A 22,085-nucleotide genomic window follows, 5' to 3' on the forward strand; every position below is an offset into this window, starting at 1 on the left:
CAATCAGCGTTACTTCGCCCCCTTCCTTCGGCCCACCAATCAGCGCGCAGACTGCAGCCCATCCTCCTTCCCTCCTCCAATCCGCGTGCTGCCCGATTCCCCGCCCCCTCCCTTCACTCCACCAATCAGCGCTCCGACCCCTTCCCCGCCCCCTGCCTCCCCCTCCCCCATTGGCCCACGCTCCCCACGCCCCTCCCCTTCCCCCCGTCTCCTAGGCAACCCGCGGCCGCCATCTTGGCGTGCCCCCGGCGGCCGCCATTCTACCGGCGGCCGTCGAGGAGAGCGGACGCGGCGCTGGAGCGCGAGGGGCCCCGCGGCGGCCCCCAGGGGGCTGCGGCCGCCGTTATGGCCGCCGTGTGGCAGCAAGTGCTCGCCGTGGACGCCCGGTGCGCTTGCGAGGCCTGGCGGGCCTCCGGGGCCTAGCAGGTTTCCGAGGCCTAGTCGCGGCCTACCAGGCCTGGCTGCGGCCTACCAGGCCTCGGTGCCGACGCCCCGTTAACGGCCGCGTCCCCGTCTCCCGCCACCCCAGGTACGCCGCGTACCGGACCCCGCGGTGGCCGCAGTTCCGCACGCAGTACGTGCGGCGCCGCAGCCAGCTGCTGCGGGAGCAGGCGAAGGGAGGGGAGCCGGAGGGGGCCACCCGCCGCTGGTACCTGCGGGTCCGGGCCCGGCTGCTGGCGCAGCGCTACGGGGCCCTGTCGGAGGCCGGGAGCTGCCGAGGGCACAGTGGGAGCGCGCTGAGGGGGAGCAGGACCACGCTGGATCGGATGGAGGTGGGAGATGGGGGCGGCGTGGGGGTGGGGGGGGAGTGGTTGGGGTCGTAGGGCCCGGTCTGGGGGCTGTAACGCCCGGTTGGGTGGGGGGGTGGGGTCGTACTGCACGTCAGGGGGGCTCCAATGCCTGTTTGGGGTCACAGCACCCAGCCTGGGGGCTATAACACCCATTTAGGGTAGGCTTTGGGGTCCTAGGGAGCACCCTGGGGGCTATAATGCCCTTTTGGAGTCGTAGTTCCTAGCCTGGGGGCTGTAACACCCATTTGGGGGGGCCTTTGGGATCGTAGTGCACATCAGGGGGGCTCCAAGGCCTGTTTGGGGTCATAGGGCCCAGCCTGGGGGCTGTAACCCCCGTTTGGGGGGGGGGCTTTGGGGTTTTAGGGCCCACCCTGGGTGCCGTAACGCCCATTGGGGGGGGGGGGGTTGGGGTCTCGGGGAGCACCCTGGGGGCTTATAAGCCCCTTTGGGGTTTTAGGGCCCACCCTGGGGGCTTTGACCCCCATTTGGGGGGAGGCTTTTTGGGGTCAGACCCCCCCTTTTTGGGGTCCCAGCCCCTCCGTTACCCCCCCCAGGACTTCGAGGACGACCCCCGGGCACCCCGCGGCCACCGGCGCTCCCTGAGCCGCGGCTCCCACCCCGGAGCCCCCCCGGAGCGGTGAGCACCCCCCTTTTGGGGCCAAACCCCCCAATTTTGGTCAATTCTCCTCCCCCATGCCCCCCTCCCCAAATTTTAAGGGGGTTTTGACCCCCCCCGTGCCCCCCAGGCCCCCCGGCGTGGTGCCAACGCCGCTGGCCGAGGCGAGCCGGGCGATGGCGGGGGACACCACCCTGGGGGAGAACTACGCCTTCGCCGGTGTCTACCACGTCTTCGACCAGCACAGCGACAGCGCCGGTAACTGGGAGGCACTGGGAGCACTGGGAAGGGCTGTGGGGGGGCACTGGGGGGGACTGAGAGGGACTGGGGAGCGGTGCTGAGCCCCCTTTGCGGTCCCCAGGGGGCAGTTTGCCCACAATGATGGGGATCTCCTGGTGCTGTGGCTCCTCCGTGGGAACACTGGGAGGGTCTGGGAGGAACTGGGAGAGACTGGGAGGAACTGGGAATGGTGCTGAGCAGGGTCCTGAGCTCCGTTTCCAGTCCCAGGGATGCAGTTTGCCCGCAACGACCAGCACCTCCTGGCACTGGTGTGGGTGCTCCATGGCCACGGGGCCGGTGTTGCCAAACTGGGACGGGACCGGGAACACTGGGAGGAACTGGGATAGACTGGGAGGAACTGGGAAAGCCGCCGCTCTTGCTCCTGAGCCTCTTTTGCAGTCCCCAGGGTGCAGTTTGCCCACGACGACCGGCACCTGCTGGCGTGCTGCTCCCTGGACGGCACCATCTCGGTGTGCCGCCTGGCCCCGGGCCCCCCGGCGGTGCTGCGGGTGCTGCGTGGCCACGGGGCCGGGGTGGCCGACGTGGCCTGGTCGCTGGCCAACGACGTCCTGGTGTCGGCCTCGCTCGACGCCACCCTGCGCCTCTGGGCCCCCGCCGACGGCCGCTGCATCCGCCGCGTCGCCGACCCCGACGGGGCCGCCCTGCTCTGCTGCGCCTTCCAGCCCCTCAACAACAACCTCACCGTGGTGAGTCCGGCCCCCCCCGGGGCCTTTATTGCCCCCCCCGGGGGGGTTGGGGCCACCCCAGGGCTTTTATTGTCGCCCCCCGAGAATGTTTAGAGCCCTCCCTGGGGTGTTTAGGGCCACCCTATGGCTTTTATTGCCAGCCTCCGGGGTGTTTATTGCTCCCCCCCGGGGTGTTTGGGGCCACCCCAGGGCTTTTATTGACCCCCCCGGGGTGTTTAGGGCCCCTTCAGGGGTTTTATTGCCCCCCATGGGGTGTTTAGGGCCCCCCCCGAGGCTTTTATTGACCCCCTGCTTGAGCATTTATTGCCCCTTTCGGGGCATTTTTGCCCCCCCAAGCATTTGTTACCCCCTTTGGCACATTTTTCCCCCTCCTTAGGGCACTTTTCACCCCCCCGGGGCATTTTCTTCCCCTGCATTGCATTTTCTGCCCTCCTCAGGGCATTTATTGCCCCCAGGGGTACTTTTTCACCCCCGTCAGGGCCATTTTTGCCCCGCTAGGTGCATTTCCCCCCCCACATGGCACTTTTTGACCCCCTGGGGCATTTTATTTCCCCCACGTCATTTTCTGTCCTCTTTGGGGCATTTTCTGCCCCTCTTAGTTCATTTTTCTTCCCCTTGGGTCCCTTTTTTTTGCCCCCAGTAGCATTTTTTTTCCCACTTTGGGCCACTTTTTGCCCCCCCCGGGGCACTTTCTGCCCTGCTCAGGTCATTTTTCCCCCCCCACATCGCATTTATTGCCCTCACATGGTATTTTTCGCCTCCCTTGGTGCATTTTTTACCCTCATTTGAGCATTTTTCACCCCCTTTGGTGCATTTTTCCCCCTCCTTAGGGCACTTTTGCCCCTGGGGCATTTTCCACCCCCCTCAGGGCATTTATTTCGCCCCCTCTTGTGCATTTTTCACCTCCATCAGGGCCTTTTTCACCCCCTGGTTGTAATTTCCCCCCCACGTGGCATTTTCTGCCTCCCTTGGGGCACTTTCTGCCTCTTTTGGTCTCTTTTTCTCCCCCTCGTTGCATTTTTTCCCTTTTTCAGGGCATTTATTCCATTTACCCCCCCCCGGGGCTATTTTTTCGTCCCCCTCAGGGCACTTTTGGACCCCCTCAGTGCATTTTTTCCCTTCCTCAGGGCATTTATTCCATTTTCTCACCCCTCTGGGTGCATTTTTCCCCCCCCCCTCAGCACCTTTTTCACCCCCGAAAGCACGTTTTCTCCCCCCGCAGCTCCCTTTTCTGCCCCCCCAGCTCCTTTTTGTGCCCCCCCAGGTGGGCAGCGCCCGGCACATGGTGCGAGTGGTCAACATCTCGACGGGGAAGGCGGCGCGGGGGGGCGCGGGGCGGCTGCCGGGCCGGGTGCTGGCGCTCTGCTTCGACGCCGCCGGCCGCGTGCTGTGGGCAGGCGACGACCGCGGCTCCGTCTCCTCCTTCCTCTGCGACCCCAACACAGGTAACGCCGCGGGCCTTGGGGAGGGGGGGGACCCTAAACTGCATTTCCGTCTTCTCAACAACCCCTTTTCATTGTTTTTTTGCCCCAAAAAGGCAGGCTGACCAAGGCGTCGCGGGTGGTGGTGCAGGCGGGCGGCTCCATCACCTCCCTCTCGGCGCGCGCCTGGGCCAGCCGCGAAGCCCCCGACCCCTCGCTGCTGGTCAACGCCTGCCCCGACCGCCTCCTGCTCTTCAGGTAGGTCCCGGGGGGGGCTGAATTAATCGTGGCCCCCCCTCCCCACGCTGAGTTTCCTCCTCTTCCTCCCGCAGGGTGGTGGAGGAGGAAGGCTCGGGGGCGCCGGGGCTGCGCTTGCGGCGCAGTTTCCCCACGCGGCACCGGGAGCAGCCGCTGCGGAGCTGCTTCTGCCCCCTCATGTCCTTCCGCCAGGGGGCCTGCGTGGGTGAGTGTGTCCGTGGGGGGGGCAGGGGCAAAACGACCCCCCCGGGGCGATGGGGACACCCGAAAGACCCCCAAAAATCCCGCTGGGGCTTTCAGAAGGGTCGGATCCCCCCCAAAATAAGCCAGCGGGATCCCGAGGGTGCTGGGTGCAGCAGGGGTGGCCTCCCCCCAATTAATTTGTTTCCCCCCCCCCTCCCTCAGTGACGGGCAGCGAGGACGCCTGCGTGCATTTCTTTGACGTGGGGCGCTCGGCCCGAGCCACGGTCAACACCCTGCAGGGCCACGGCGGCGCCGTGCTGGCCGTGGCCTTCAACTGCGACGAGAGCCTGCTGGCCTCCAGCGACGCCACCGGCACCGTCATCGTCTGGCGACGCCAGCACGCCTGAAACCCCCCCGATTTCCCCCAAATCCCCGCCCCCCCCCAAGCTGTCTCCAGCCCCCCCCCCCCCAGCACGGCACAGACCCCCCAGCTGCGTTCAACAAGCCTTGTTTTGCACCCCCGCTGCAGGTTTTGGGTCAGAAAAGGTACTTGCGGCACGCGGCGGCCCCGCACTTGCACTCGATGCGTCCCCGGGAGCGGGGGGAGCCCCCCAGGCCCCCCCCCGCCAGCCCAAAGTTGGAGTCCATGCGGGTGCTCTCGGCGTCCACCGGGTCCACTGCGGGGAGAGGGGGGGGTGAGGGGGTGCCCGCGGGCTTGTGGGGCACGCTGTGGGGCGCGCCGTGGGGCCGGGTGTGGGGCGTGCCCTGGTGCTGGCTGTGGGGTCAGTTGTGGGGCCAAGTGTGGGGAGCGCCGTGGGGCACACTATGAGCCCAGGTGTGGGGCTGGGTGTGAGGTGCGCTATGGGGCAAGGTGTGGGTCACACCATGGGTTATGGTGTGGGTCATGATGTGGGGTGCACTGTGGGGCAGGGTGTGGGTCACGCCGTGGGGCGCTGTGGGGCCGTACCGTGCATGTTGTAGTCGAAGGTGAGCTCCTCGCCGGCGCGGATGGGGCGCGTGGCGAAGAGGGCGATGCGCGGCAGGCGCTCGTCCAGGTTCTCGATGAAGACGTTGTACACCTGCAGGTTGGGGTCGCACTGGGGGGGGAAGGGGCGGGGTCAGTCGGGGACACGCCCACATTGCCCCGCCCATTGCCTGTGATTGACAGCTGGGGAGCCCCACCCACTGACACGGAGGTGAAGGGGGGGGGAAATGGGTAATTTGTGAGTGGGGCCTGAATTAGGGGGTGATTAGCCATTAGCCTAGAGTAATTAGCAATTGGTCAGGGGTTATTAGCCATTAGCCAGGGTAATTAGCAATTGGTCAGGGGTAATTAGCCATTAGCCTGGGGGGCGATTAGCGATTGGCCTGGGGGTGATTTGAGCCACCAGCTGGGGGCAATTAGCTGTCAGCTGGGGGTAACGAGCCATTAGCCCAGGGCAATTAGCGATTGGCCTGGGGGACAATTAGTGGTTGGTTGGGGCCAATTAGCTATTACCCCAGGGTAATTAGCAATTACTCAGGGGCAATTAGCGATCAGCCCGGGGGGCAATTTAAGCTGTCAGCTGGGGGCAGTTAGCCATTAGCGGGGTTCGTTAGCCGTCGGCAGGGTTAATTAGCGTCTCGTTACGCACGCTGTGGTTAACGAAGTGGGAGATGTTGCCGTAGTGCGCGGCGTCCACGGTGTAGACGTCCTCCACGTAGTCCAGGTCGAAGAGGTACGTGGCGCCCTGCCGGTCGTACACCTGCCCCCGCCGCTCCGCCTCCTCCGACGTGATGATCTGGGGGGGGTCCGCGTCAGCACGGCCCCCCCTGGGGCCCCCAACCCCTCCCCAGGGCCCCCAAACCCCCCCTGGGGTCCCTCTGGGTCCCCCAACTCCCCCCGTATGCTCCCTGGTGTCCCCCCCCCATGTCCCATACGTCCCCCCATGTCCCTTAAGCCCCCCAGCTGTCCCCCCTGGAGTCCCGTATGCCCCCCGTACGCCCCCCTGGTGTCCTGTACGCCCCCCCAGTACCCCCTACAACCCCCTGGTGTCCCCTAAGCCCCCTTTATGTGCCCCCTAACCCCCTGTACACCCTCCCCAAGCCCCTTAACCCCCCCTGTATGTCCGTATGTCCCCCCTGGTGCCCCCTAACCCCCCGTACACGCTCCCAGTGCCCCCTAAGCCCCCCGTATGTCCCCAATGGTGTCCTGTACACGCCCCCCAGTACCCCCTAACCCCCCGTACACCCCCCCAGTGCCCCCTAACCCCCCGTCCGCCCCCCAAATGTCCCCCCGTCCCCCCCCTCACCTCTCCGACGTACTCCATGACGAAGCTGTTCTTGCGGATGCGCTGCAGGGTGCGCACCCCCCAGCCCCGGCCGTCGGCGGTGCGGAAGATGCAGAGGTCGTAGCGGATCCCCTTCTGCACCACGCGGTTGGGGCACTCGGCCCCGCAGCGGCAGCGCGAGTTGCACTCGTAGATGGGCAGCCCCGCGCGGATCCTCACCTGCCCGGCCTCGTTGTAGGCGAACTTATTCCGCGAAGCCCCCGGGCAGCAGCAGCCCCCCGAGGCTTCGCTCAGACAATCCTGACACTCGCAGCCCGCCGCCACCGGGCTGAGCGCCACCCCGGCCCCCACTTTGTACTCGTTAACGTAAACGAAGTCCCGGGGGGGGCCGTGCAGATCCACCTCGTTCTCCACCACGATCCGGCCCCGGTGGCTGCGGGTGCTGTTGAGGTGCAGCTCCCAGCGGCGTAAAGCGCGCCGCTGCTCGGCTTTCTGCACCAGGTAGCTGGAAACCCGCGGGGGGAGCCCCTGGGGGCCGGGCCGAACCGCGCCCCCCCCCGCCCGGAGCCCGCGCCAGGTCCTGGTGGAGCTGCCGCAGCAGCCCCCGGCAGCGCAGGTTGCGGCGGGGCTCCCACGTGTTGGATGAGGACGGGTAGCCGCGCCACTTCACCAGGTAGAACTCCTCGTCCTGGGGGGGCAGAAGGGGAAAAAAGAGGTTGGGGGGGGGAAATACAAAGTTTGGGGGCGAAAACCCAAAGTTTGGGGCTAGGGAGACCCCAAAATCCAGGGGGATTTGGGGACTTCAGGTAGAACTCCTCGTCCTGGAGGGGGCAGAAGGGGTGAAAAAAGGTGAGGGGGGGGGGGGAACATTAAAATTTGTGGGGGGGGAGCACAAAGTTTGGTGGCAAAAACCCGAACTTTGGGGACTGCTGGGGTTGGGGAGACCCCAAAGGGATTTGGAGCCCCCTGGGGCAGGAATCCCAGCCCCTTTAGAACCCCCAACCCCCTCCCAGGGGTAATGTGACCCCCCCAGATTATTATTTTGTTTGGGGGGGGGGTCAGGGCCCCCCCTTTTACCCCCCTCCTCTTACAATCACACAACTACTGGACCCCCAGGGCAATTTGGGACCCCCTTGAGGTGCAATTCCTGCCATTTAGAGAACCCAGCACCCCCCCCCAGGGCACCGTGGGGGGGGTGCTGGGTTCTCTAAATTTATTAAATTCTTTTTTAAATTTATTTAAATTCTTTCTTCTCTAAGTTTATTAAATTCTTTTTTTTGGGGGGGGTCAGGACCCCCCCTTCTCTTATAATCACAGAACTTACTCCCCCCAGGCCACTTCGGAGCCCCCTGGGGCTGCGATTGCTGCCATTTAGAGCCCCCCAACCCCCCCCCAGCGCACCGTGCCCCCCCAATTTATTAATATTTTTTTGGGGGGGGGTCGTGCCCCCCCCCACTCACCCGCACGCGCTTGTAGTCGCAGAGGTACTCCACCTCGAAGTGGGCCAGGTTGCGGCGCGTGACGCCCAGCGCCCGGCACTGCAGCCGCTGCCGCCGGCACAGGTCCTGCAGCTGCGCCCAGGACGACTTGCAGCACACCCGGCAGCCTGGGGGGGGCACGGGGGGGGCTTTTAGAATGGGGGGGGCACCGGGGGGGGGCTGGGGGGGGCGCTGGGGGGGGTAAACTGTATGGGGGGGGCGCTGGGGGGCTTCATTGAAGGGGGTCTGGGTGTGGAGATGGCACTGGGGGGGGGTCACTTATAATGGGGGGGCTCTGGAGGGGGCTTTTATACGGGGGGGGGGCATTGGGGGGGGTCTTTTATAATAGTGGGGGCACTGAAGGGGGGCACCGGGGGGTGCTGGGGGGGTAAATTGTATGGGGGGGGCGCTGGGGGAATTCATTGAGAGGGTAAGTCGGGGGGGGTGCACCGGGGGGGGGCTCTTTGTACGGAGGGGGGGCACCGGGGGGGGTTGGTGTGATGTGGGGGGGGCGCTGGGGGGGTCAAATTTGGGGGGGGGACTTCAAGGGGGAGGGGAACTTCACCGGGGGGGGGTCACGGAGGGGGGGGAGAACCCGAGGGGGGGTTAAGGGGGGGGGGGGGGAGGACCCGGGGGGGGCTCCCCGGAGCGTGTGGGGGAGGGGCTGTGCGGAGGGGGCTTCCCTGGGGGGGGGTCCCTGCCCCCCGCCCCCCCCCCAAAAAAAAAAAAAAAGGCGGGAAACGCGCGGCGCGCGCCGCCCCCTCCCCCCCCGCTCCCTTTCCTCGCCCCCCCCCCCGCCGCCGCCGCCCCCCCCGCGCCGCGCTCACCTTTTAAATTTTCCGCCATCTTCGCTTTTTTTTTTTTTTTTCCCTTTTCCCCCTTTTTTTTCTTTTTTTTTTTAATTTTTTTTCCCTCCCTTCCTCCCCGCGCGCCTTCCCTTTCCGCCCGGCGGCCCCCGCGCGCGCGCGAGCGCGCCGCGCTCCCATTGGCTGCCGCCGCCGCTTCGTTTGCATCCCTCCCGGCGGCCCCCGCGGCGGCGCGTTTCGGCCCCAAAAAGCCCTTTTTTCACCCAAATCCCGGTGTTTTCTCCACTCCCGTCGCTACCTACGTGGGAGGCGCCACCCCCCCGAGCCTTTAAATCGGGGGCCTCTCACTCCGTGCCCCTCGCCCTAACCTTGATTCCTCGCCTCACGGCGGCTCGGAGGCTGCCGGCGGGGCTGAGGAGCGGCGGTGAGTGGCTCGTTAACCCCCCGATAATTAGCGAGTAGCGTAATTAACTAAGAATAATAACCACCCGGTATCGATTTTAGTAGGGCGAGCCGTTAATTATCAATAACCCGTCTCCTGCTGTCGTTCGTGGGGGCATTGCCGCGTTTATTCCCCTCGGTAGAGCCCAGTGTCTCATTAACCCCCTGATAATTAGCGTAATTAGCTAATAATAATAACCAGCCACCGTCAAAGTTAGCAGAGCGAGCCGTTAATTATCAGTACTTCATCTCCCGCCGCTTCGTTTGGGCGGTGCCGGGTTTAAATGCGTTGGCGGGGCCGAGCGCCTCATTAAAACCCTGCTAATTAGCGTAATTAATGATAATTAAATACCACAAATAACTAATAATAATAACCAAAAAAAAGTATCGAATTTAGCAGGGCATGCTGTTAATTATCTGTCTCCCACTACCATTTGTTGGGTATTGCTGTCATTATTCACATTGACGGGGCCAAGCTCATTAAAACCCTGATAATTAGCATAATTAATTAATAATAATAACCCTTCACTGTCAAATTTAGCATGGTGTGTTGTTAATTACCAATAATTCATCTCCTAATTATCAATAATTAATCTCCCACCATTATTCCTTTGGGTATTGCTGCATTTATTCATATTGGTGGTGCTGAGTTCATTAAAACCCTGCAAATTAGCATAATTAACTACTAATACTAACCATCCATAACTGAATTTAGCAGCACATGCTCTTAATTACCAATAATTAACATGAAATTTATTATAATTAATTAATTAGGTAATGATTAATTACCTAATTAACAGTAATTAATCTCCTAATTAACAGTAATTCATCTCCCGCTGCCATTCCCTTGGGTATTGCCACATTTATTCACATTGGTGGGGCTGAGCTCATTAAAATCCTAACAATTAGCATAATTAATTAATAGTAAAATCCATCCACTACCAAATTTAGCAGGGCACGCTGTTAATTCACAATAATCCATCTCATAATTATCAATAATTAATCTCCCACCACCATTTGTTTGGGTACTGCCTCGTTTATTCGCGTTGCTGTGAGGTAAAAGCCTGTGGCGGGGAAGGGGGGGTTATTAATGAATTAATAACCACCGCCAATTAGTGCTAATTGCTGCAGGACCTTCTTCTTGGCACTAATTGCTGCGGGAAGCATTAATTGGGGTGGGCGGGGGGCGGGGCTCAATCATCCCACTCGTCGTCGTCCTCGTCGTCCTCGTCGCCACCTTCGTCTGTGGGGAAAGGGGGGGACAAGGGGGGGGAATTTGGGGTCGGGGGGGGATTTAGGGTTGGGGGGGGTCTCAAGGTGCCCCCCCCCCCCAAATAAAAGCCCCCCCCAGCTCACCCGAGGAGTGGATGACGCGGCTGCGCTTCTGCATCACGTCCATCAGGGCCCCCACCAGGCCCCCCCCGGAGCTGCCCCCGCCGCTGCTCTCGGAGGATTCGGGGGTCTGGGGGGGGGGGTTCACGGGATGGAATGGGGGTGAGGGGGGGGCACGGTGCGGCCCCCACCTCATGGAACCCCCCTCCTTCATTCGAACCAGCCCCACAGGCTCGTGGGAGCCCCCCCCCAACTATTCAGAGTCCCCCCAAAACCCTGCAGAGCACCCTAAGACCCCCCAGGACCCCTCTACAACCCCACAGGACCCCCCATAACCCCTCAGGAACCCCCATAACCCTTCAGGACCCCCCAACCCTTCAAAGCCCCCCCAAAGCCCCTCCAGGACCCCCCATCCCTTAAAAGCCCCCCCATAACCCCCCAGGCCCTCCCCATTCCTCCCCCTCCCCCCCCCCGTAACCCCTTATTTCCCCCCCTCCACGTGACTCCCCCTCCACGTGACCCCTCCCATCCTCCACGTGCCCCCCGCGTCACGTGTCGCGCTGACCTTGTTGAGGGTCACGCCCTGCCGGATCTGGTCCAGGAGCGCGCCCCGCGAAGGGGGCGGGGCCGCCGGGGAGGCGGGGCCTCCTCCGCCGGAGGGGGGCGGGGGCGGGGGAGGAGGGGGCGGAGGGGGCGGGGCCGCACCGCCCGGAGGGGCGGGGCCTCGAGCCGGGGGCGGGGCCGCCGGGCGAGGGGGCGGGGCCAGGCCAGGCCCCCCGCGGGGAGGGGGCGGCGGCCCCCCCGGTGGGGGAGGGGGGGGCAGCGGCCCCGAACGGCCCCGGGGGGGGCCGGCGGGGGGGGGGAGGGGGGGGCGGTGAGGGCGGCGTGCCCCCCCGGGCCGGCGGTGGGGGCGGGGGACCTGTGGGGGGGGGGAGAGGGTGTTAATTGGGGGCTTAATGAGAGCAGGGGGGGGCGTGGCCCCTGGGGCACCCATAGGGGCACCCATAGGCACCTGAGGGGCACCCATAGGTGCCTGTGGGGCTCTCATAGGCACCCAGTGGGCACCCATAAGCACCCATAGACAGGTCTAGGGGCACCCATAGGCAACCGTAGGCACCCCCAAGCATCTGGGGTCAACCCATAGGCACCAAAGGGGGCACCCATGGGGCACCTATAGGTGCCCGTGGGGTTCTCCTAGGCACCTGGGGGCACCCATAGGCCCCTGTAGGCACCAGAGGGGCACCCACAGGCATCCAGGGGGCACCCATAACCACCCATAGCCACCCGTGGGCCCCCCCTAGGCACCCCAGGGGAGCACCCATGGGTGCTGGGGTGCTCACCCTGGCGCCTCATCTCCTCCTTGACAGCCTGCAGCCCGCCCTGGCCCTGGATGAAGTCGTAGATGAGCCTCGAGGTCTCGGCGTCCGCCAGCTGCGCCTCGCTGATGCCCGCCCGCGAGAACAGCGCCCGCAGGTCGGGGTCCAGCGCCGCCATCTGGAAGGGGGGGGGGCACAGCACCCATGGGGGGGGCGCAGCACCTATGGGGGGGGCACAGCACCCATACTGGGGGGGTTACGGCACCCACGGGTGCCCATAGCGCACGTACGTCAAAGCCGTTGTTGGGGTCCCAGCCGATGTGACCGACATGCCTGGGGGGCAAACGGGGGGGTGAGGGGCTGCCCCCCTGACCCCTCCGAGCCCCCCCCCGTGCCCCCCCCGTCTCACTTGAAGCCGGAGGGCGCCCCGATGTCGGCCTTGGAGAGCTTCTTGCGCCCCTTCTTGCGCTCGCCCGTGCCCCCGGGGGGGCCGCTGGCGGGGAGCCCCCGGTAGCGCGACGCCGTGATGTCCGGGTTGGCGATGGGCACGGCAGGCAGCGGGGGGGCTGGGGGGGGGGGAAAATAGGGGGGGGTCCTCAAAGGGCGTGGCCCCCCCCCAAGAGGGGATGGACCCCCCCAATAGGGGGCTGCACTCACCGCTGCTCTCCATGGGGGCCGGGGGGGGCCGGGGTAGGCTCCCACGGCGCTCTGTGGAACGTGGAGGGGGGGCTCAAAAAAAATTCTGGCCTCCCCCACCCAAAAAATCCTGCCCTCCCCCCCCCCCTCCGAGTGTGCACTCACCATCGCCGGGGGGTGGCGGGGGCGGGAGCTGTCGTTTTTCTGGGGGGGAGGGAGGAAAAAAAGAGGGGGGGCAGTGAGGGGGGGTGCCCCAGGGGGTCACAGTGTGTGTGGGGGGGCAATGTGGGGGTGTCCCCCCCGTGTCCCCCCCCTCCCAGCTCACCCGCCCGCTGCTGGCGCCGCCGCAGCCGCTCCTGGACCCGCTCCTCGAAGGCGGCCGCCTCGGCCTCATCCGCGAAGTTCAGCCCCGCCCGGCCCTCCTGGGCAGCCAATCAGCGCTCGGAACCGCCCGCGGGCACGCCCACCACCGCAGGCCACGCCCACAAAAGCAAAGGCCCCGCCCACTTTCCCATAGACCCCCCCCATGCACCTACAGCAGCCCCAGGGTCTTAGCCCCTCCCACATGCCAGACCCAAACGCATTTAGCCACACCCACATGCCATTAGCCCCGCCCACCGGCTCCTAGCCCCTCCCACTTGCACTTAGCCCCTCCCACTGTCACGTAGCCCCCCCACAAGACTTTTAGCCCATCCCACTGGCCCCACCAAAACACCTTTCGCCCCTCCCAGTTGCATTTTGCCCCGCCCACATGCTCTTAGCCCCTCCCACTGGCCCCACCCACATGCATTCAGCCCCACCCACGTGCCATTACCCTCTCCCATAGGCTATTAGCCCCTCCCATAAACATTTAGCCCCTCCCACATGCATTTAGCCCCTCCCACTGGCCACACTAAACACATTTAGCCCCTCCCACGTGCCTTTAGCCCCTCCCACCTGCTCCACCCAAACACCTTTAGGCCCTCCCACACCCCCTTAGCCCCACCCACAGCCATTTAGCCCCACCCACTCAGTCCTTAGTCCCGCCCACCCACTCCCAGGCCCCACCCCCTCCCTCCCAGCCCCCGCCCACCCCCAGACCACGCCCCCCAGGCCCCGCCCACCTCACAGCAGAAGGTGTGGAAGAAGGGGGCGGGGGCCTCGTAGCCCATCTGCGCCTGCAGCTCCTGCTCCCACAGCAGGCGGCCGGCCTGCAACGGGACCCCAAGGGGGACCCCAAAATGGGGACCCCGAAATGGGAACCCCGAAATGGGAACCCCAAAAAGGGACCACAAAATGGGAAGCCCAAAATGGGGACCCCAAAATGGGGACCCCAAAATGGGGACCCCGAAATGGGAACCCCAAAATGGGAACCCCAAAAAGGGACCACAAAATGGGAAGCCCAAAATGGGGACCCCGAAATGGGGACCCCAAAATGGGGAACCCAAAATGGAACCCCCCAAAAAGGGACCCTAAAATGGGAACCGCAATATGGGAACCCTAAAATGGGGACCCCAAAAAAGGAATCCCAAAATGGGAACACCAGAACAGGACCCCCACCTCCCCCAAAAATCACCCCCCCCTCACCCCCCCAACCCCATATTGCCCCCCGCTCCCAAATGCCCCCACCCCTTTGACCCCATAAGACCCCCTTGACCCCATATGACCCCCCTGACCCCATAACACCCCCCCGACCCCATATCGCCCCCCCGCCCCCTTCCCCCCCACTCACGGGCATGCCGTAGAGGCGGATGAAGTAGGAGCGCCGGGGGCTGTCCCGCACCAGGCAGGCGACCCCACAGCCCCGCTTGGTCCAGGCCCCCCCCGCGCCCCCCCCCGGCTCGGCCACCACCAGCTGCACCACCGCCGTCGCCAGCGTCTGGGGGGGGGGGCAGGGGGGGAATGAGGACACCCCCCCCGACTCCCCCAGGACCCCAGAAACCCCATAACCCCCCCCCAGACCCCATAACCCCTCCCAGTCCCCCTTTACCCCCCCCAACACCCCTTTAACCCCCCCCAGGACCCCCATAACCCCCCCATGTCCCCCCATCCCCCCCACGACCCCCCCACGACCCCCATCATCCCCCCTCATTGCCCCCATTCCCCCCCCACGACCCCCCATGCCCCCTCCAAACCCCCTCACCCCCCCAACCCCCCCCATTCTCATCCCATCCCCCCCCATCACCCCCCCACGACCCCCCTCACCCCCCCATGACCCCACCATGCCCCTCCCGCCCCCCCTTTTTGCCCCCCCCCCCCTCACCACACATTTCCGGCCCAGCAGCTCGAAGAGCCGCAGGTTCTCCTGCTGCTGCAGCAGCCCCGAGGGGACGTTCTCCGCCCCCCCTGCCCCCCCCCGGCTCATTTTGTGCCCCCTCCAAAAAAAACCGAGCCCTGGGTCCCTGCTGCGGCTGGGTGCCCCCCCCCACCCTTGGGTGCTGCCCCCCCCCAGCACCCAGGGCCCTCCTCGAGGCCCCTTCCACCCGGAAGCGCCCAGGGCCCCTGGGGGGGACGTCACCTCCGGGCTGGGAGGGGGAACTGGGGCAACTGGGAGGAACTGGGAGGGGGAACTGGGGGGGCTGGGGAGGCTGGGAGGGACTGGGGCCATCTGGGAGCAACTGGGAGACACTGGGAGAGGCCTGTCTGCAAGCGCAGGCGGAAACAGGGATGGAACTGGGAGGAACTGGGAGGGACTGGGGGAACTGGGAGGAGGAAATGGGGGAGCTGGGGGGACTGGGAGACTCTTTGGAGGGACTGGCGCCAACTGGGAGCGACTGGGAGCAACAGGGAGCAACTGGAAGAGGCCTGTCTGCAAGCGCAGGCAGACACAGGGACGGAACTGGGAGGAGCTGGGAGGAATTGGGAGGGACTGGGAGAACTGGGAGGGGGAACTGGGGGGACTGGGAGGGCTGGGAGGCTCCTGGGAGGGATTGGGACCAACTGGGACAGACTGGGACCAACTGGAAACAACTCTCCCCTTCCAGTACAGGCTGTGATCTCCGTACCCGCTCCCAGTCTATACTGGGAGATGACCAGTGCAAACTGGGAGCCCCACACCCCTTCCCAGTAGGAACTGGGAGGCTGATCCCAAGCCCCAGTCCCACTGGAACCCTCCCAGTCCATACTGGGAGGCTGCAGACTGGTTGTGGGCATCAGGTTTATTCGCGGCCTCGCGCGCCCGGGGGGGGGGGGGGGGGGGCAATAAATAAGGGGGTAGGGAGGGGAAGGTCTGTACTGGTCCGTACTGGGAGAACCCGTTTGTGCAATGAGATCCCAGCTGGGGCACCCTACTGGTCCATACTGGTCCATACTGGGAGGACAAGGCCACGCGGGTGAAGAAATAAATCCTGGGCATGATGCTGTACTGGTCCATACTGGTCTGTACTGGTCCGTACTGGGAGGACGCAAGGCCACGTGGGTGAAGAGTCCCCAGTTGAGTGCTGTACTGGTCCATACTGGTTGGCACTGGGGTAGTTCTGGCTGTGCCGACGCAGCGATCCCAGTTGGGATCTCATACTGGTCCATACTGGTCCATACTGGTCCGACTCCGGGCGCAGCATGTGCGGGGCTCCCAGTTGGGTCCTGGCCCCTTTCCCAGTCCAAACTGGTCCGGCCCGGGGTGATGGAGGCGCAGGAGTTCCCAGCTGGGCTGCTATAGTGCTTCGTACTGGTTTATACTGGGGTGTCCGCGGGGGAGGCACTGGGTCATACTGGGCTGTACTGGGCCATACTGGGCTGTACTGGGCCATATTGTGCCATACAGGGCCGCACTGGGCTATACTGGGTCATACTGGGCTGTACTGGGCCATATTGGGCTATACAGGACTACACTGGGCCATATTGGACTATACTGGGCCGTACTGGGCTGTATTGGGTTACACTGGGCTGTGTTGGCCATACTGGGCCATATTGAGCCATACTGGGCCGTACTGGGCTGTACTGGGCCGTACTGGGCTGTACTGGGCCATACAGCCCCCTACCAAGCACTCGCCCACCCCCCTGCGCCACACTGGGCCCTGCTGGGCCATACTGGGTGTTCACCCCCCCATAACCCCCCCCACCCCCCAGCCCCCTGGGGACCCCTCCCCACCCCCCAAACCCCCGGCCCCAGGCGGCTCCTCCCCCCCAGAGCCTTTTCTCCCCCTCTGGGGTCCCCCCTCGAGTTCCGGGACCCCCCCCCAGAGCATTGGGCCCCCCTCAGAGCGTCGGGCCCCCCCGTAGATTTTCGGGGGCCCCCCCAGACTTTCAGGGCCCCCCCTTGAGTTCTGGGTGCCCCCCTAGAGCATCAGGCCCCCCCTTAGAGCGTCGGGACACCCCCCCAGAGTGTCAGGCCCCCCCCTCGAGTTCCAGGCCCCCCCCTCGAGTTCCAGGCCCCCCCCTCTGGTTCCAGGCCCCCCCTCTGGTTCCAGGCCCCCCCCTCTGGTTCCAGGCCCCCCCTCGGGTTCCAGGCCCCCCCTAGAGCGTCGGGGCCCCCCCCAGCCCTTCGGCCCCCCCCATGCTCTCCGCCCCCCCCCAGCCCTCGAGGTACCTGGCGAACAGCCCCTTGGCGCGGCGCAGGACGCGGGGCAGGTGGTGGCGGCGCACGAGGCGGTGGAAGTGCATGGCCACCTCGTTGTAGTCGCCGCCGCGCGCCATGAGCGCCCCGCGCTGCTCCAGCAGCATGGCCAGGCACACGAACAGCAGGAACGGGTTGCCCTGGCCCAGCTCCGCCGGGGGGGGCAGCGGGGCGCCGTCGTCCTCCACGCCCAGCTCGTCCTCCTCCGATGAGGAGGACGAGGAGGAGGAGGAGGAGGAGGAGGAGGAAGGCTCCCAGGCCCAGCCGCCCGCCCACGGGTCCTCCAAGGCGGCGGCGGGGTCGTCCGGAGGGGCTGGGGGAGCTTCGTCGGCCTGCGGGGGAGGGTTGGGGGCCTCCGTGGTGGTGCCGGGGGGGTCGGGATCCTCCTCGATGGCAGCGGGGGGGTTGGGAGGCTCGGGGAGGTCAGCGGAGGGTTTGGGGGTTTCCTGGACGTTACTGGAGGGTTTGGGATCTTCCTTGACGTCACCAGACATTTTGGGAGCCCTATTGACATCAACGGAGGGTTTGGGGCTTTCCTTGACGTTAATGGAGGTTTGGGGATCTTGGCTGACATCACTGGAGATTTTGGGACCTTCCTTGATGTTAGTGGAGGTTTTGGGATCTTCGTCGGCGTCACCGGGCATTTTGGGAGCCCTACTGACATCAACAGAGGTTTTGGGACCTTCCTCGCCGTCACTGGAGGTTTGGGGAATTTCCTTGGTGTTGCTGGAGGTTTCAGGACCCCCTCGGATGGCACTGGAGATTTTGGGACCTTTGTTGACGTCAGTGGACGTTTTGGGATCCTCGTCGACATCACTGGAGGTTTTGGGGCTTTCCTTGATGTCACCGGAGTTTTTGGGATCTTCGTTGACATTGACGGAGATTTTGGGATCCTTGTTGACGTCGCTGGAGATTTTGGGACCTTCCTGGATGCTGATGGAGGTTTTGGGACCCTCGTTGACACTGGGGGAGGTTTTGGGACCTTCCTTGACGTTGGGGGAGATTTTGGGGTCCTCCTGGACCTCGCTGGAGCTCTTGGGACCCTCCTTGACATCGCTGGAGATTTTGGGGTCCTTCTGGACGTCGCCGGAGATCTTGGGACCCCCGTTGACGTCGCTGCAGCCGTCGTTGGCGTCGCCGCCTCCTCCCCTCCTCCTCCTCCTCCGGGGGGGGCCGCGGCCTCATCCCCCTCCTCTCCCCGCCCCCCCTCCCGGCCCTCCGAGCCCTTAGGGGAGCCCCCAGGAGCGGCACCCCCCCGGGAGGGGGCGGCGGGGCGGGGGGCAGCGAGCTCCAGGTGATCTCCAGCACCCTCAGCGCGTCCTCGAAGGCGAACTCGCGCTTCAGCTCCAGCAGCAGCCAGCGGTAGCAGAACAGCAAATCGTGGGCTCCGCGGGCGGCCAAAAAGCCCCAGAACTGCGGGTCGGCGCGGCGCACCAGCCGGCGGAGGTGGGCGAAGGCTCGGGCCAGCCCCCGGCCCCCCGGGCGGAAGCGGGGCGCCAGCCTCCTCATCAGGGAGCAGAAGCAGAGGAAGGCCTGGGCCTCGTCGTCCAGCACGGCCAGCAGCGGCGCCGCCACGTCCGACATGCCCTGGCAGTAGGAGAGGCGCGGGTGGCCCAGGGCGAAGGTGGTGAGCAGGGCCTGCAGGGCGGCCAGGTGGGGGTGCCCCTCCTCGGGCCCCCCGAAATAGGGGTGCCCCCGGTCGGTGCGCACCACGTCCTTCCGCACCGCCGCCCCCACCAGCGCCAGCTCGGCCGGGGGGGCGCGGGCGGCCAGCAGGGACTTGAGGGTGTTGTACTGCGAGGCCTTCAGGCGGAGGTGGGCCAAGCGCTCCTGGCCAGACAGCCCGGCCGGGAAGACGTTGAGGAGGTAACGCCACACCACCTGGGGGGGGAGAATAACGGGGGGGGGGTGCTGAGGGGGAGAGAGAGGTGCTGGGGGGGATTTGGGGGCGCCAGGGGGGGAGCCAGGGGGGTTGATGTGGTTCTGGGCGTGATCTGGGGGGGATTTGGGGGCGCCGGGGGGGGAGCCGGGGGGGTTGATGTGGTTCTGGGGGTGATTTGGGGTCACCGAGGGTCTCAGGGGGAAAATAACGTCATGGGGGGGTCTCAAGAGGGGAAATAACACCATGGGGAGGGAAATAATAACACGGGGGGGGGGGGAATAATAACGTGGGGAGTCACCAGGGGGCTCTGGGGGGGATTAGCGAGGTCTTGGGGGTGACTTGGGGTCACCAGGTGGGTACAATAACCCCGTGGGGGGATCACCAGAGGGAAAAGGTTTCAGGAGGGAAATAAAATGGTGGGGGGGGCCCAGGGGTCTCGGGGGGGTCCTGGGGGGGGATTTGGGGGCCCCACCTTGCGCAGCCCGGGCTCGACGCCGCCGTGGTAGACGTGGAGCCGCAGCTCCTGGGGGCGCAGGAGGTGCCCCCCCGGGCCCAGGTAGCTGCGCAGGTCGGCGTCGCTCAGTGGGGCGCAGGGGGGGGGCGCCAGGGGGGGCGAGGAGGAGGAGGAAGGCGAGGAAGAGGAGGAGGAGGAAGCCGGGGGGGCTTCGGGCCACTGCAGGGCTGCCTGGGCGCGGGCCAGGGTCCGGCCGACCTGAGGGGGGGAAGAGAGGTTGGTGGGGGGGGTTTGGGGGGGGGACTGGGAGGGGACTGGGAGGGTCTGAAAGGAAACTGGGGGCACTGGGAGGGGACTGGGAGACTCTGAAAGGGGACTGGGGGCACTGGGAGGGGACTAGGGGGGGTTGGGGGGAGCTGGGAGTGGGCTGGGGAGATTGAGAGGCACTGGGGGGTAACTGGGAGTAACTGGGGATGAACAGGGGAATAACTGGGGGGTACCTGGGGGTGTCTAAGGGTACCTGGGGCTAACTGGGAGGTACTACAGGTGCAGTGGGGGATAACTGGGGGTAACTGGGGAACACTGGGGATAACTGGGGTTAATTGGGAGGCATTGGGGAATAGCTGGGGGTACCTAGGGGGCACTGGGGATGAACTGGGGGTAACTGGGGGTAACTGGAGCTAACTTGGAGACACCAGGGGAGCACTAGAGATAACTGGGGGTAACTGGGTCTAACTGGGGGGGGAGTGGGGAATAGCTGGGGTACCTGGGGGGGCCCTGGGGATGAACTGGGGGCAACTGGGGCAAACTGGGAGGCGCTGGGAGGCCGCCCTCACCTGCGCCAGCAGCGCCTGCGTGAAGGGCAGCGCGGCCGCCAGCAGCGAGCGGCGCTCGGGGGCCGGGGGGGGCTCGGCCGCCGCCACCTCGCGGGGGCTGATGATGTCCCAGTCCTCCAGCAGCGGGCCTGGGGGGGGACACAGGGGTCAGGGGGGTGCCGGGGGGGGGTCGGGACCCCTCGGAACCCCCCGGAACCCCCCCAAAAAGAGGCCTCACTGTCAGCGGGGGGGCGCACGTCGAGGCGCAGGCGCAGCGCGGGGCGGGCGCGGGCGAAGGCGGCCGCCAGGTCCCCGTCGCTCAGCAGGGGCACGAAGCTCTCCTGGCCCTGGGCGTCGCGCACCGCGAAGCTCAGCGAGAAGCTCTTCTTCCTGGGGGGGGCACAAATTAATAGGGACCCCCCCAAGCCCCCCAGCTCCCCTCTCCCATTTAGAGGCTGCCCCAGGCCCCTCCAAGCCCGCCCAGCCCCCCTTAAAGCCCCCCCCAGCCTCAAGAACCCCCCCCCCCAAGCACCAGGACCCCCCCACACGGCCCCCCCCAAGCACCCAGAACCCCCCCTTTAATCCTCCCAACCTCCTCAGGACCTCCCCCAGGACCCGTTCAGCTTCCCCAAGACTCCCCCAACCCCCCCAGGACCCCCCCGGTCCCCCCCTCACCCCTGCAGGTCGAAGGCGCGGGCCAGGATGTGCTGCAGGACGTCCAGCGAGGTGATCTGCGGGTCCACGGCGAACGAGCGGAACTCGGCGGGCAGCAGCCCCTCGTGCTTCTGCGGGCAGCGTCAGGAAAGTCCCCCAGAAAGTCCCAAAAGCCCCCGAAATCCCCCCAAAACCGCCAGCCCCCCCCATCTCCCCTTACAGACCCCGTTCAAAATGGCGGCGGCGGCGCGTTGCCACGGCAACCGTGCGCGCCCCCTCCCTCCGCCTGACGCCGAAGCCACGCCCACCACGTGTTGCCAAGGCAACCGGCCACGCCCCCCGCCCAACACCGAAGCCACGCCCATCCATCGTTGCCATGGCAACCGCGCGTGCCCCCTCCCTCCGCCTAATGCCCAAGCCCCGCCCACTTAACGTGACCACGCCCCCACGAAACCCCACCCAGCCCCTAAAGCCCGCCCACCCCGCGTTGCCACGGCAACCGCCCGCCTTCCACCAACGCCCCGCCCACCAAGCCCCGCCCACGCCCGAAACCCCGCCCCTCACCTTGACGCGCACGCGCACCACCTCGCACTCCTCCTCCAGCGCGGCCCCGCCTCCCGGGCAAGCCCCGCCCCCCGGGCTGGCCCCGCCCCCCGCGGCCGCCATGGGCGGGGGAGGGCCGGGGCGGCTCCGCGCAGGTGCAGAACGGGCGGGGCCCGAGAGGGGAGGAGAGGGGAGGGGGAGAAGGGGGAGGTGAGGGGGGCGCGAGGGGGAGCGTTACGTCACCGCGATGACGTCACGGCGCGGCCCGGAGCAGAGCTGATGGGGGGGGGGGCGAGGGGGGGGCGCGGAGCGGAGCCGCGATCGTCCCCGTCCGGCGGCCGCAGCCGCGGCGGCAACAACATCCGGGTCACCGGGCGGATGTGACGTCACGGGGCGGGGCCGAGTCGCCGTGGAGACGGCGGGCGGGCGGCGCGTGACGTCAGCGCGCAGGCCGGGCCTCTCCCCGAGCTCCGCCTCCCTCCCCGGGCCCCGCCCACAAATGACGCAAGCGGCAGCAGTTTCCAAATGGGTTTATTGAGGGGGGCGGGACACATGCGGGCCCCGCCCTCTTAAAGGGGCAACGCCCTCTTAAAGGGGCAACGCCACAGCAGCAGCGGTCTGTACAGCGGAGGAGGGAAGGGGAAAGGGGAGGGGCCTCCTCTGGCCCCG

At 65.9% G+C, this 22,085-nt stretch overlaps 5 protein-coding genes across 7 annotated transcripts; 1 reads left to right on the top strand and 4 right to left on the bottom strand.

The window, feature by feature from the left end:
- The first annotated feature begins 278 nt into the window (after nucleotides 1–278).
- Nucleotides 279–4,771, top strand: WDR13 (WD repeat domain 13). 2 transcript variants are annotated; one of them, XM_032207254.1, is made up of 9 exons: nucleotides 279–386; nucleotides 530–773; nucleotides 1,346–1,428; nucleotides 1,538–1,665; nucleotides 2,086–2,393; nucleotides 3,637–3,838; nucleotides 3,931–4,072; nucleotides 4,147–4,277; nucleotides 4,478–4,771. In XM_032207254.1, exons 1-9 carry the CDS (start codon nucleotides 346–348, stop codon nucleotides 4,660–4,662), a joined length of 1,464 nt encoding a protein of 487 aa, XP_032063145.1. In that variant the 5' UTR covers nucleotides 279–345; the 3' UTR covers nucleotides 4,663–4,771. The 2 variants fall into 2 exon arrangements, with proteins under 2 accessions (XP_032063145.1, XP_032063146.1); XM_032207255.1 differs by having other exon boundaries at nucleotides 3,658–3,838.
- Nucleotides 4,772–4,775: 4 nt separating this feature from the next.
- SUV39H1 (suppressor of variegation 3-9 homolog 1) lies at nucleotides 4,776–8,883 on the bottom strand. Its single transcript, XM_032207256.1, is given in 7 exon segments — nucleotides 4,776–4,932; nucleotides 5,223–5,352; nucleotides 5,890–6,036; nucleotides 6,547–7,093; nucleotides 7,095–7,213; nucleotides 7,986–8,131; nucleotides 8,831–8,883. Coding segments are annotated over 7 exon segments (1,248 nt in total). The 5' UTR covers nucleotides 8,850–8,883; the 3' UTR covers nucleotides 4,776–4,792.
- A 1,191-nt stretch (nucleotides 8,884–10,074) lies between these two features.
- On the bottom strand, nucleotides 10,075–11,215 carry LOC116501669 (wiskott-Aldrich syndrome protein-like). 2 transcript variants are annotated; one of them, XR_004254476.1, is made up of 3 exons: nucleotides 11,148–11,215; nucleotides 10,607–10,712; nucleotides 10,075–10,493 (listed from the first exon to the last, which is right to left on the bottom strand). XR_004254476.1 is itself a non-coding variant. In XM_032207259.1 (2 exons), the coding sequence occupies exons 1-2, from the start codon at nucleotides 10,794–10,796 to the stop codon at nucleotides 10,444–10,446; spliced, it is 240 nt and encodes a 79-aa protein (XP_032063150.1). In that variant the 5' UTR covers nucleotides 10,797–10,843; the 3' UTR covers nucleotides 10,075–10,443. The 2 variants fall into 2 exon arrangements, 1 of the variants encoding a protein (XP_032063150.1); XM_032207259.1 differs by lacking the exon at nucleotides 11,148–11,215 and having other exon boundaries at nucleotides 10,607–10,843.
- Nucleotides 11,216–11,219: 4 nt separating this feature from the next.
- Nucleotides 11,220–14,878, bottom strand: LOC116501663 (wiskott-Aldrich syndrome protein-like; the record flags this gene model as incomplete). The annotated part of the gene is given in 11 exon segments (XM_032207252.1): nucleotides 11,220–11,459; nucleotides 11,461–11,501; nucleotides 11,911–12,076; nucleotides 12,189–12,231; nucleotides 12,308–12,464; nucleotides 12,556–12,606; nucleotides 12,700–12,738; nucleotides 12,860–12,956; nucleotides 13,638–13,724; nucleotides 14,246–14,392; nucleotides 14,777–14,878. Coding segments are annotated over 11 exon segments (1,170 nt in total), but the record flags the coding sequence as incomplete, so codon positions are not given.
- A 2,090-nt stretch (nucleotides 14,879–16,968) lies between these two features.
- Nucleotides 16,969–21,539, bottom strand: TBC1D25 (TBC1 domain family member 25). Its single transcript, XM_032207253.1, has 7 exons — nucleotides 21,438–21,539; nucleotides 20,895–21,004; nucleotides 20,458–20,609; nucleotides 20,241–20,368; nucleotides 19,423–19,662; nucleotides 18,320–18,949; nucleotides 16,969–18,237 (listed from the first exon to the last, which is right to left on the bottom strand). Exons 1-7 carry the CDS (start codon nucleotides 21,537–21,539, stop codon nucleotides 16,969–16,971), a joined length of 2,631 nt encoding a protein of 876 aa, XP_032063144.1.
- Nucleotides 21,540–22,085: the final 546 nt, after the last annotated feature.

Source organism: Aythya fuligula, unplaced genomic scaffold, assembly GCF_009819795.1.
Source record: "Aythya fuligula isolate bAytFul2 unplaced genomic scaffold, bAytFul2.pri scaffold_63_arrow_ctg1, whole genome shotgun sequence".
Lineage (NCBI taxonomy): Eukaryota > Metazoa > Chordata > Aves > Anseriformes > Anatidae > Aythya > Aythya fuligula.